At 38.6% G+C, this 14,330-nt stretch overlaps 1 protein-coding gene across 1 annotated transcript in view; it reads right to left on the reverse strand.

Annotated features, from left to right (window-relative positions):
- Positions 1 to 5,376: 5,376 nt before the first annotated feature.
- ALKBH1 (alkB homolog 1, histone H2A dioxygenase) overlaps positions 5,377 to 14,330 on the reverse strand; it is a 29,751-nt gene continuing 20,797 nt past the window's right edge. Inside the window, exons 5-6 of the mRNA XM_061182756.1 lie at positions 7,742 to 7,935; positions 5,377 to 6,888 (exon numbers count right to left, since the gene is read on the reverse strand). Coding sequence (XP_061038739.1) covers positions 6,459 to 6,888; positions 7,742 to 7,935 — 624 coding nt within the window. The 3' untranslated portion in view covers positions 5,377 to 6,458. The remainder of the gene's footprint in view (positions 6,889 to 7,741; positions 7,936 to 14,330) is intronic.

Below are 14,330 nucleotides of genomic sequence, written 5' to 3' on the forward strand. Positions count from 1 at the left end.
CCTTCCCACTGTTACATTTGGATGTATCTTTTCCCCCATCTTTACACACATGTACGTGCATATACAGATAATAGTCTTGTTTAGTTTTTACATTTTAATTCATACACTGTACACAGAATTTTGCTATTTCATGTTTTTCAATAACCAATGTGTCTTGGAGCACTTTTTATTTTTGGCCACACTGCGCGGCATGCGGGATCTTAGTTCCTGGCCCAGAGCCCCCTGCAGTGGAAGTGCAGAGTCTTAACCACTGGACCGCCAGGGAAGTCCCTTGGAGCACTTTTCATGTCAGTACATTATTGTGAAGGGCTCTATAGTATTAATATTCCATAATGTGTATGAACCATAATTCAAATAACTCTTTCCCTACTGATTAACATTTGGGTTGTTTCTAGTTTTCCACTATTTTGAACACTGTAATGAACATCTTTTTACACATACCATTGTGTCCCTGATAGGCATTTCTATAAGGAAGATACCTAGAAGTAGAATTGCTGCATCAAAATTTAGCTAAACACTGATTATAATAGCTTTATCAATGTAAATTTCATTTTCACACATCCCACCAACACTGGGCATCCATTCATTCAACAAATATATAGTGAGAAACTACTATGTGCCAGGCACTGTTCTAGAAAACTAGGGCACATCTCTGCCTCAGGGCACTTAGAGTCTAGTGGGGGGAAACAATATTATTTCCTTATTTTTTAAAAATAAGGAAAAAAGAAATTACTATTAAAAAGAAATTATTATTTCCTTACTTCCTATAATGAAGTTTTATGTCATAAATGCTATGGAAAATAGTGTGGTAAAGAAAATGAGGAACGGCAGTGGGGTTGAGGTTTTGAATAGGACAGTGAAGGCAGGCCTCACCCCGGTGATTCTGAGCCTTCCTTGAAGGAAGTGAGTGCAAATCTCAGAGAAGAGAGTGTTCTAGGCAAAGGCAAGTCCAGCTCAGAGGTCAGGGATGTGCTTGGTCTGTTCAGAGGGGCAGCAAGGAGGCCAGTGTGGCTTGAACAGAGTGGACGAGAGGACCAAGAAGAAATGGGGGGCCAGAATGGGGAGGGACTGGTAGTCAACTAAAAGGGCTTCGGCTTTTACTCAGCGCAACAAGTGACATTAGAAAGTTTTGAGCACCAGAGTGACATGAGCTGCCTTAGGTGTTAACAGCCTCTCTCTGGCCATAGTTAAGAATAAACTATGAATAAACTATAGGAGTAGAAGGTAGGGACAAGCATGGAAGAAGTCAGAAGGCTATTGCAATAATAATCCAGTTGACGGATGACAGTGGCTTGGGTCAGGGCGCTACAGGCAAAAAGAAGGGATTAGATTCTGGATACTTTGAAAGCAGAGCCATATTTACCATTAAGAAATAGGGTGGAAGTAAAAAGAACAGTCAAGAGGTTAAAATCTCCTTAGATTTTCCAAATAGATGGGTACAAACATCTTATTTACTTACATCTCATTGCTTTAATTTGCATTTCCCTAACCCCTCCTTACCCTCCTCTTTCCCTTGGTTAACACTTGATTTCCTTACCAACAATCTTGCTTACTGGGTAGCCTTGCTGTTTAGCCAAACTCTGAGATTAATTTCTCATTTTAGAAGAACAGCACTGCAGACCTGGTAGGTAACACAGGATTACTTGGTCAAACCTCCTTAAAGGTGAGAAAACTGGGTTGCTCAAAAAGGTTAACTGAGGCTCAGTGGAGTGACTTATTCGAGGTCACACAGCTAAGTGTTGGAGCTTTATTAAAATTTACCTTTCCTGATAACCACTCTATTTCACTTTCCATCGTCTATACCATCTTATCTTAGAAATCTGTTTTTCCAATAAAACTAATTGAGAACCAGCAAACTCATTTCCATGAGGGCTCAAATTTGGATAGGATAGTTGATCAAAAGGATTGTCAATAAAAATTTACTACGCAGGCTAAGAAACTAGATTTGCGTTGCTTTTTCCACTGTAATCTTCAAAGCAGAAAACAGGTGAGGTGTCTTTCCTGCCTAGCTCTGCCAGCCCCTCATTCACACTGAGATCAATAATCATTCCTCGGGCTCCTTTCCGCCTCATTACCATTCTAATTTGCCTTAGTAGAATCTACCTAGGGTATTAGGGTTTTATTTTTTTCCCCTACTCTAATAAACCAACCTTTTAGATTAAGGGAAAACAGAAAAGGGATAAGACCAGCTTATCTTAGTAAAAAAGGAATTGGGAAAATTAGAACGTGGCAAGCCGAGTCTTGCTGAGTTTGTCCTGTTCAGCACATCTCTGTCTCACTGCGGGCCTGGGATGCTTTAGGAAAAATCTGATGTAGGGTGCTGGAAACAGGCAAGAGGCTCTACTGAAATAATAAGCAAGCAGTAGTGAGAAGATCCATCTTAGCCAGATGAAAGGGCCTCAGACTGGAATGGAGCTGATGAGGGCAGTTGAAAAGGTGAGTGGACACTCTACAAAGCTGCTGCTGCTGAGTGCAGTGTACGCCTTACCTGCCCCTTCCAAAAGAGCATCACAAAGGCCTTCTTCAAAAGAGCAATTTATGCTGGCGATAGAAAATTTGGGAGATGTAAGATTACAACCCTCCAGCCTTTTCTGTGCATACAAATTGTGCATACAAAAAGCACTGGTAAAATGCTTGTGCATTCTGTTGTTAAGCTGTTTTTCTCAGTTAACGTATTGAGCATTTCTTCTGATTACTGAATATGTCTCTAAAACGTGACTGATAGTTGTTACATAGTATCTTATTACATAAAATAGTTTCCTCCAACAAGCTCCTCTTGTTAGACAATGTTGATGTTCCTAGATTTGCATTCTAATATATTTCAAGTAGAGACAGAATTACAGGGTAAAGGACTATCTTTTTTAATTGGAAAAAAATTCAAGCATGTTCTTCTTTATTTAAAAAATGACTTAGGGACTTCCCTCGTGGTGCAGTGGTTAAGAATCTGCCTGCCAATGCAGGGGACACGGGTTCGAGCCCTGGTCCGGGAAGATCCCACATGCCGCGGAGCAACTAAGCCCATGCGCCACAACTACTGAGCCTGCGCTCTAGAGCCCGGGAGCCACAGCTACTGAACCCCGCATGCCACAACTACTGAAGCCCGCATGCCTAGAGCCCGTGCTCTGCAACAAGAGAAGCCACCGCAATGAGAAGCCTGCGCACTGCAACAAAGAGTAGCCCCCGCTCGCCGCAACCAGAGAAAGCCCGCGCGCAGCAACGAAGCCAACGCAGCCATAAATAAATAAATAAATAAAATTTTTAAAAAAAGGACAAAAAAAATTTCAATGTAAAAAAAAATAGAAATACAGAAAAGCACAAATAGAAGAAACATCAACTATAATTTCACTATCATTCACACTTTGGTGTACATATCCTTCCAGTTTTTAAAAAATATATAAACAATCTATGTAGAATTAGGTTACTATGCATGGTTTCATAACTGGATTTTCTCATTGAACACAAGTATTTCCTCATATCTTTACTTGTTCTTCCAAAACATGAATTTTAATGGCTATAGTTTTCCTCTGTATGGTTATGTCATTTCCACTAGGATATAAGCACCACAAAAGCAGGTACTTTGTGCAAATCACAGAACAGTGCTCAATAACCATTTATTGAACACATACATGAATTTAATCAACCAACTGCTTGTTGCTGGATATTGAGCTTATTTCAAACTTACATTCTTATACAAAAACCTTGCAGACAGCTCTAATTACCTCTTTAGACTCAACTAGAAGTGAAATTTATTGGGTCAAATGGTACACATTTTAGAACATAGTTAGGATGACCATATAATTTATCATCAAACCAGAAACCTTCTGAGAGGAAAAGGGAACATCATTCAGGACTGCCCTGGCCCAAATGGGATGTACAACAGAATTACAGGTCACATGATGCCAAACTGAGCCGTAGAGGTTATAGCAAGTTACACTGCCACTTGCAGAGCATCAGAGTGCCAGTTTCCCCAGACCTAACATTTTGTGACACCACTCTTGATACCACATACATCCTAGAACACAGAGTATCTACCCTGGCATTTTTGATATAAAATAATAAAGAAAACAAAATATCTTCCCCTTGATGTTTTCTCTTGGTTTCAGGTTCCTTTCTAGGGGTCTGGTTTCCTTTCTAGGTGTTGGCAAACGTTTGCTGTAGAGCTTGGATCATATCTTTTAGACTTTGTTGCAATTATTCAACTCTGTCATTTTAGCATGAAAGCAACCACAGATAATCCGGAAATGAATTAGTGTGGCTGTGTTCCAATAAAACTTTATTTATGGACACAGAAATTTGAATTTCATATAATTTTCATGTCACTAATATTATTCTTCTGAGTTTTCCCCACCATTTAAGAATGTACAAACTATTCTTAGTCCATGGGCAGTACAAAAACAGAGGGTAGCTCATAGTTTGCTGACACCTGACTTAGAAAACATCTGGTAGACAACTAAAACAAACTTGGTTGGGGGGGGGGATAATCCTCATTTAAATGTAGAAAAATCACCAGTTTTTCCTTTTTCCTTAAGCTGTATAATTTCTACTGTCAAAGTATAGTTGCATTATATACATCTTCAACTATATGTGCCTCACAGAAATATACATAAAAACTAGAGAGAAGTGAACTGTGCAAACAATTCTGCTCAGCCCTCTCCACCACCCAAATGAGTCCAGGAGCACATCCCTAGAGGAAGCGTGGGCTGGCAGAGAGGAGTCTTCCATCCTCTTGGCTGGCCTCAGTTTCCACATGCTTCTCACAGCATATATATCTTGCTTGATGGAGTGTGAGTTTACAGTTTGAACATGTATTTTTTGTAAAATATTGACCCTGAACACAAGCCAATACCTTCATCTGATAATCAACTGACTAAAGAGCAATCTTCTAATGCTGAAAGATAAGCTGACGGCTGGATTTACTAAATGACATGTGTTGGTGTTCAGTGGGTCACATATAATGTACACAGTGTTCATATAATGTACATTATGAAAAATTTAAGGGATTTTTCCAGTGGTAATTTTAATTATATAAAGTTACCCTATCACGAACAAATTTTAGAACCCATGTATGTACACATAAAGGATGAACCTATTAATTTTTATTCCTTCAAACAAAAAAAAACCTACCAAGGATTACAATATAAACTCAATATTCAACACTCATAAGAAAAAAAAGGCAGGACAGAGGAGAAATGCAAATTTGGCAAGTCATGTCACAAGCAGCAGGTATCAAAGCAGCTTCTGGTCAGTTGTCCACACAAACAAATAAGCTGGGATGTTTCTAAGAGTCCAGATAGTAATAAAATATGGGCAATATTATGTTTCTAGAAAGGAGCACTAAATTTCCATTATTGTTTGAAATAGCAGTATCCATCTAGGAAGATGGTAATAAATATTCTCATTTTATGAGTGAGGAAACTGAGGCCCATCGAGACACAAGGTAACTTAAAGGCTCAGGGTATACCGAGTTGAGCTGGTGGGGGTACACAGATTAAACTCAGTGCTTCGTGCATTTTCCATGCTGTCTACAACACAAAAAACCGCAGTGACTGGAGTATCAAGGAATATTCTCTCCTGAGAGACAGCCACAAAGAATACTTAGGGCAGAAACAGCTAGAGGGCTTCAATAGCATGAACAATACAGCAAGTGAAAACAGGAAAAAACGAATCCCAGATACACTTATCCTCAAACATAGATACAGATCTTTAATTTAAAACTGAGTAAGTTTATTCATGGGGAAAACAGTTACAGAATACCCTTAGGACTTTTTTAGTCCAACAATTAAAATTGCATTTAAAAGCCAACGGGAAGAGTTTACAGACCTGAAAGACATCTGGAGAAACTACTGTCCCTCTTTCCTTGGGTTTATATATATTTATCGTTTAGGCAAGAGAGATAGCTGTGATTAATGTCTTTTCTAGGAGATGTGATTTCCAGTTCCATTGTCTTAAGTGTACAGGATTTTTCTGTGAAGGCCAGAGAAGATCGAAGAATTTGGTGTTGATTGGAAGAATTAAGAAGGTAAGACTAATGGTTGGTTCCTGGAACCACAATTTTACCACAAATCACTAGATGGGGTGGTGGAAGGGGAATTATGTTTTCCATCAATAAAACCTGAGGTATTTAAAGATTCCACAGACATGGAAACTCACGTCTACCTCGCTCAGAGATAACGGCGAGGCTGAGAAGGCTGTTGTGGGAGCTCATACTTCCTTGGACTTCTCACATACGTTACTGCCAAAACCTAACCAGGACTGGAACGTGTCAAGCACTTCTCTGACCAAAGTGGTTAATCAGTTTTCTCTTCAGGGTGGGTTCCAAGGCAACAGCGTGATCAATGATGAGTTTTTCCCTGTCTCTGCTTTTGGCCTGTCTTTGTGCTGAAGTCTGCGGCAATACAAAACAGCATGGTCATTTACGGTAAGACCTGCCTGAGTAAAAGAATGGGGCTCTCCAAGTCTCAGCAGTCAGGGTTTAACCTAGCTCGTTTTACTTGGCTATTCTCATCATCCAGATGGCAGGAACCCTCTGTGGTGATGTCTCTTTTATTCTCCTCCATGGGTTCCAAAGGGAAGTCATGACCTATGGCCAGCACCTGCCGGACAGTCATGTTAACACGAGCAGTTTTCAGGTAGCTGGCGCACACCTGCCAGTCCTCCACAGAACAGGGCTCCACCACTGAGTCTCTGGGGAGGTCAGCTGGGAGAGGCGTCTCTAGGCAGCAAGGCAGGCTCTCCCCTTCCGGACTGGGAAGGACCCTCGGGACTGCATGGTTCAGCAGGCGGCTGAAACCTGACATTACCATGATGTCACCACTGTGCATAAACATGGGGGTGGGGGCTTCATCTCTTTTGAGGCCACCCAGGAGAAAGATGGCAGACTGTCCGAAGCTATAAAAAAAAAAAAAAAGTAAAACAATACACATAGTAAGTTTCTGTTACTAGCCATGACTGGGTAAGTTACTGCCCACTGCTTTTTTTTTTTTTTGGTTGCACTGTGCAGCTTGTGGGATCTTAGTTCCCTGACCAAGGACTGAACCTGGGCCCACGGCAGTGAAAGCATCAAGTCCTAACCACTGGACCACCAGGGAAGTCCCAATCCTCCTTTTTAAACCATGCTAAGATCCTTCTTTTCCGGCTTGTGTCTATGAGCGACCAGCCCGTGATCCGCTACTTAAACTTATTATAGCCCACAGAACTGCTGCAAAATAAAATCTGAAGCAATTAAATAAGCAAATTAAAATTTATTTGGGTCCTTTACTATATATTTATCATTCCTGTTCACTTTAAAGATAAGGCAATTATTAAAGATTCTGTTCATGCACTTTCCTCATGAGATACAGGTGCAGTACTTTGCAAAAATATAAACTTACATTTAGGGAGACAAGTAGAGTAAACTATTCGGGCTTCTGTGCTTTGCTCTTCTCTATTCCGAAAAGGTTGCTCACTTTGCCTTATGGCCTTTACCACTTATCTATTCCACAGACACTGACAATACCTCTCATTATAAAAGACAGATTCCATGCATCTTAAACAGAAATATTCATTGTAATTTGGTCATTACTCTAAAAGGACTAGGCTAATTTTACTTATGATACATGGCTAAGATGCCCAGAAATGAAAGATTATAGAGTCCAACCATTTAAAAAATTTAATGTCTTATTTATTTATTTAAGCTTAAAAGTGCTTTAGAAAAAGGAATGAAGTGATAAAAAGTAATTCAAAATCCCTAGACCCAACTTACCTGAACGAAAGCAGGGGTTTGGAGTGATCTAGTTCAGATTTGTCTACGTGGATTCCTAGTGTGGAGTCTAATCGGTAGTAATTCAGGATACCTGCTTCGGCTCGGAAACCCTGAAATCCACAGGCAGCGGCTACTTGCTCTGAGAGGAAAGCCAGGTCAGAAGGGAAAGGTGTATAATGATCTGCTGAGTATTTCTTTGATAAAAGTAGGGAGAATAAGAAAAATAAACAATGATCTCAGGAAAATAGGAAACTGTGGCATAAGATTAATTACCACTTTAAAATCATCTAATTTACATGTAATATATTGATTGATTGATTTACAATGTTGTGTCAGTTTCTGCTGTACAGCAAAGTGATTCAGTTATACCTATGTATACATTCTTTTTAATATTCTTTTCTACTATGGTTTATCACAGGATACTGAATATAGTGCCCTGTGCTATACAGTAGGACCTTGTTGTTTATCCGTTCTCTATATAATAGTCTGTATCTGCTGACCCTAAACTTCCAATCCCTCCCTCCCGCACGGCAACCACAAGTCTGTTCTCTATTACATGTAATATTAATATAGCATGATTTACCCACCCCTTAAAATTTTTTTTATTGAGGTACAGCTGATTTACAATATTACATTAGTTTCAGGTATACTACATAGTGATTCAAAATTTTTATAGATTATACTCTATTTACAGTTATTATAAAGTACTGGCTATATTCCCTGTGCTGTACAATATATCCTTGTAGCTTATTTATTTTATACATAGTAGTTTGTACTTCTTAATAGCCATCCATTTTTGAGGCAACCAGTAATCTAATAATGGGTCAATTCAAAATACTGAGCACCTATTATATGGTAGGCACTGTGCTATGCAGTGATAAATCAGGCAAAGCAATTACACCTCTCTCTGGTATACTCTACTCCCAAACAGGATAGTTCTCTTAGGGTAAAAGGCAACTCAAAACTATCACTACCAAGGGGTGCCTAAGGAAACACGGTGACTAAATGTTATGTAACCTGGACGGTATCCTGGAACAGACAGTCCATCAGTTAAAAATTAAGGAAATATAGATGAAGTATGGATTTCACTATTATGATAATGTATTACTGGGACTTCCCTGGTAGTCCAGCGGTTTAGACTCTGCACTCCCACTGCAGGGGGCCTGGGTTTGATCCCTGGTCAGGGAACTAAATCCCACATGCTGCAACTAACAGCCTGCATGTCACAACTAAAAGATCCCGCATGCAGCAACGAAGATCCCACGTGCCGCAACTAAGACCCAGCGCAGCCAAATAAATAAATATCAATATTAAAAAAAATAATAATAATGTATTACTATTGGTTCACTAATTGAGAAAAAGGTACCATACTAATATGACGTTAATAAACGGGAAAACTGGGTGTGGGGTATTTGGGAACTCTGTACTATCTTTTCAACTTTTCTGTAAACCTAAAACTATACTAAAATACAAAGTTTATTTAAAAAAAACAAAAGGAAACGCAAATACTATAGCCAGTTTGATTTTGGACCCCTCAGCCTGCAACGTAGTTTCATGTGATTTCACTGGTCAATCTGATGGGATGACAAGCTCAAAACATCTGAATTTAAACTGACTTACACTGTGGTCAAGGCAGGACCTTAAAATGGAAGTAATTTTCAGCACTTACCCCCTGACCTGCCTCTATTTTTTGTACCTAAGGATCATAAATATCCTTTTTCTCTTAAAAAACAAAGGCCAGAACACTCTCTCTACAAAACATATACAATTTCTGAGAATGACAAGGCAGCAGCCTCCTACGCTGATGAGCCTGAGGGCTAGTCTGGCTATGTAAGCCAGCAGCATCCTGATACCCTTCCTTGGTCTGATGCTCCTCTCTCATTCCTCCCGTTACTCAATCAACCTCAAATCTGGTTAGAAAATCCACTTTTGTCTCACATCCCCACTAGTGTCCACTACCTGGAGCAATGGTCACAGCTCTGGAGAGAAGTGAGCTTCTTTTTTTTGTCTTCAGTAAGTGATTATTACTGGGACAAAAGACAATTTGGTACACACCTGCTCCAAAGCACAGAGGATTCAATACAGCAGAAACAATCCATTAACAGGAATGCAAACAGTAACAACAACTAGAAACCTATCATACACACACTAATCTTTCATCCACATTTAAAATAATGGCCTTCAATATATTTTTGTTATTTCAGTATATTAATATACTTATTTCTTGTTTCTCTTCCTCTTCCTCATTTTTTTCTTTTTTTTTCTTATTAGTCATCCATTTTATACACATCAGTGTACACATGTCAATCCCAATTGCCCAATTCATCACACCCCCACCCCCACCCCCGCCACTTTCCCCCCTTGGTGTCCATACGTTTGTTCTCTGCATCTGTGTCTCAACTTCTGCCCTGCAAACTGGTTCATCTGTACCATTTTCCTAGGTTCCACATATATGCGTTAATATACGATATTGGTTTTTCTCTTTCTGACTTACTTCACTCTGTATGACAGTCTCTAGATCCATCCACGTCTCAACAAATAACCCAACTTCGTTCCTTTTTATGGCTGAGTAATATTTCATTGTATGTATGTACCACATCTTCTTTATCTATTCGTCTGTCGATGGGCATTTAGGGTGCTTCTATAACCTGGCTATTGTAAATAGTGCTGCAATGAACATAGGGGTGCATGTGTCTTTTTGAATTATGGTTTTCTCTGGGTATATGCCCAGGAGTGGGATTGCTGGGTCATATGGTAATTCTATTTTTAGCTTTTTAAGGAATCTCCATACTGTTCTCCATAGTGGCTGTATCAATTTACATTCCCACCAACAGTGCAAGAGGGTTCCCTTTTCTCCACACCCTCTCCAGCATCTGTTGTTTGTAGATTTTCTGATGATGCCCATTCTAACTGGTGTGAGGTGATACCTCATTGTAGTTTTGATTTGCATTTCTCTAATAATTAGTGATGTTGAGCAGCTTTTCATGTGCTTCTTGGCCATCTGTTATGTCTTCTTTGGAGAATGTCTATTTAGGTCTTCTGCCCATTTTTGGATTGGGTTGTTTGTTTTTTTAATATTGAGCTGCATGAGCTGTTTATATATTTTGGAGATTAATCCTTTGTCCGTTGATTCGTTTGCAAATATTTTCTCCCATTCTGAGGGTTGTCTTTTGGTCTTGTTTATGGTTTCCTTTGCTGTGCAAAAGCTTTTAAGTTTCATTAGGTCCCATTTCTTTATTTTTGTTTTTATTTCCATTACTCTAGGAGGTGGATGAAAAAAGATCTTGCTGTGATTTATGTCAAAGAGTGTTCTTCCTATGTTTTCCTCTAAGAGTTTTATAGTGTCTGGTCTTACATTTAGGTCTCTAATCCATTTTGAGTTTATCTTTGTGTATGGTGTTAGGGAGTGTTCTAATTTCATTCTTTTTACATGTAGCTGTCCAGTTTTCCCAACACCACTTATTGAAGAGACTGTCTTTTCTCCATTGTATATCCTTGCCTCCTTTGTCATAGATTAGCTGACCGTAGGTGCATGGGTTTATTTCTGGGCTTTCTATCTTGTTCCATTGATCTATATTTCTGTTTTTGTGCCAGTACCATATTGTCTTGATTACTGTAGCTTTGTAGTATAATCTGAAGTCAGGGAGTCTGATTCCTCTAGCTCCGCTTTTTTCCCTCAAGACTGCTTTGGCTATTCGGGGTCTTTTGTGTCTCCATACAAATTTTACGATTTTTTGTTCTAGTTCTGTAAAAAATGCCATTGGTAATTTGATAGGGATTGCATTGAATCTGTAGATTGCTTTGGGTAGTACAGTCATTTTCACAATATTGATTCTTCCAATCCAAGAACATGGTATATCTCTCCATCTGTTGGTATCATCTTTAATTTCCTTCATCAGTGTCTTATAGTGTTCTGCATACAGGTCTTTTGTCTCCCTAGGTAGGTTTATTCCTAGGTATTTTATTCTTTTTGTTGCAATGGTAAATGGGAGTGTTTCCTTAATTTCTCTTTCAGATTTTTCATCATTAATATAGGAATGCAAGAGATTTCTGTGCATTAATTTTGTATCCTGCAACTTTACCAAATTCACTGATTAGCTGTAGTCGTTTTCTGGTGGCATCTTTAGGATTCTCCATGTATAGTATGATGTCATCTGCAGTTTTACTTCTTCTTTTACAATTTGTATTCCTTTTATTTCTTTTTCTTCTCTGATTGCCGTGGCTAGGACTTCCAAAACTATGTTGAATAATAGTGGTGAGAGTGGACATCCTTGTCTTCTTCCTGATTACTTAGAGGAAGTGCTTTCAGTTTTTCACCACTGAGAATGTTTGCTGTGGGTTTGTCATATATGGCCTTTATTATGTTGAGGTAGTTTCCCTCTATGCCCACTTTCTGGAGAGTTTTTATCATAAATGGGTGTTGAATTTTGTCAAAAGCTTTTTCTGCATCTATTGAGATGATCATATGGTTTTTATTATTCAACTTGTTAATATGGTGTATCACACATTGATTGATTTGTGTATGTTGAAGAATCCCTGCATCCCTAGGATAAATCCCACTTGATCATGGTGTATGATCCTTTTAATGTGTTGCTGGATTCTGTTTGCTAGTATTTTGTTGAGGAGTTTCGCATCTATATTCATCAGTGATATTGGTCTCTAATTTTCTTGTTTTGTAGTATCTTTGTCTGGTTTTGGTATTAGGGTGATGGTGGCCCCATAGAATGAGTTTGGGAGTGTTCCTTCCTCCACAATTTTCTGGAAGAGTTTGAGAAGGATGGGTGTTAGCTCTTCTCTAAATGTTTGATAGAATTCACCTGTGAAGCCATCTGGTCCTGGACTTTTGTTTGTTGGAAGATTTTTAATCACAGTTTCAATTTCATTACTTGTGACTGGTCTGTTCATATTTTCCATTTCTTCCTGGATCAGTCTTGGAAGGTTATACCTTTCTAAAAATTTGTCCATTTCTTCCAGGTTGTCCATTTTATTGGCATAGAGTTGCTTGTAGTAGTCTCTTAGGACGCTTTGTATTTCTTCCATGTCTGTTGTAACTTCTCCTTTTCCATTTCTAATTTTATTTGAGTCCTCTCCCTCTTTTTCTTGATGAGTCTGGCTAATGGTTTATCAATTTTGTTTATCTTCTCAAAGAACCAGCTTTTAGTTTTATTGATCTTTGCTGTTGTTTTCTTTGTTTGTATTTCTGCTCTGATCTTTATGATTTCTTTCCTTCTGCTAACTTTGGGTTTTGTTTGTTCTTCTTTCTCTAGTTCCTTTAGGTGTAAGGTTAGATTGTTTATTTGAGATTTTTCTTGTTTCTTGAGGTAGGCTTGTATAGCTGTAAGCTTCTCTCTTAGAACTACTTTTGCTGCATCCACAGGTTTTGGATCATCGTGTTTTCACTGTCATTTGTCTCTAGGTATTTTTTGACTTCCTCTTTGATTTCTTCAGTGATCTCTTGGTTATTTAGTAACATATTGTTTAGCCTCCATGTGTTTGTGTTTTTTACGTTTTTCCCCTGTAATTCATTTCTAATCTCATAGTGTTGCGGTCAGAAAAGATGCTTGATATGATTTCAATTTCCTTAAATTTACTGATGCTGGATTCGTGACCCAAGATGTGATCTATCCTGGAGAATGTTCCGTGCGCACTTGAGAAGAAAGTGTAATCTGTTGTTTTTGGATGGAATGTCCTATAAATATCAATTAAATCTATCTGGTCCATTGTGTCATTTAAAGCTTCTGTTTCCTTATTTATTTTCATTTCGGATGATCTGTCCATTGGTGTAAGTGAGGTGTTAAAGTCCCCCACTATTATTGTGTTACTGTCGATTTCCTCTTTTATAGCTGTTAGCAGCTGCCTTATGTATTGAGGTGCTCCTATGTTGGGTGCATATATATTTATAATTGTTATATCTTCTTCTTGGATTGATCCCTTGATCATTATGCAGTGTCCTTCCTTGTCTCTTGTAACATTCTTTATTTTAAAGTCTATTTTATCTGATATGAGTATTGCTACTCCAGCTTTCTTTTGATTTCCATTTGCATGGAATATCTTTTTCCATCCCCTCACTTTCAGTCTGTATGTGTCCCTAGGTGTGAAGTGGGTCTCTTGCAGAGAGCATATATATGGGTCTTGTTTTAGTATCCATTCAGCGAGCCTGTGTCTTTTGGTTGGAGCATTTAATCCATTCACGTTTAAGGTAATTATCGACATGTATGTTCCTATGACCATTTTCTTAATTGTTTTGGATTTGTTTTTATAGGTCCTTTTCTTCTCTTGTGTTTCCCACTTAGAGAAGTTCCTTTAGCATTTGTTGTAGAGCTGGTCTGGTGGTGCTGAATTCTCTTAGCTTTTGCTTCTCTGTAAAGCTTTTGATTTCTCCATCGAATCTGAATGAGATCCTTGCCGGGTAGAGTAATCTTGGTTGTAGGTTCTTCCCTTTCATCACTTTAAGTATATCATGCCACTCCCTTCTGGCTTGTAGAGTTTCTGCTGAGAAATCAGCTGTTAACCTTATGGAAGTTCCCTTGTATGTTATTTGTCATTTTACCCTTGCTGCTTTCAGTAATTTTTCTTTGCCTTTAATTTT

This window comes from Eubalaena glacialis, chromosome 2 (assembly GCF_028564815.1).
Source record: "Eubalaena glacialis isolate mEubGla1 chromosome 2, mEubGla1.1.hap2.+ XY, whole genome shotgun sequence".
In the NCBI taxonomy this organism is placed as follows: Eukaryota; Metazoa; Chordata; class Mammalia; order Artiodactyla; family Balaenidae; genus Eubalaena; species Eubalaena glacialis.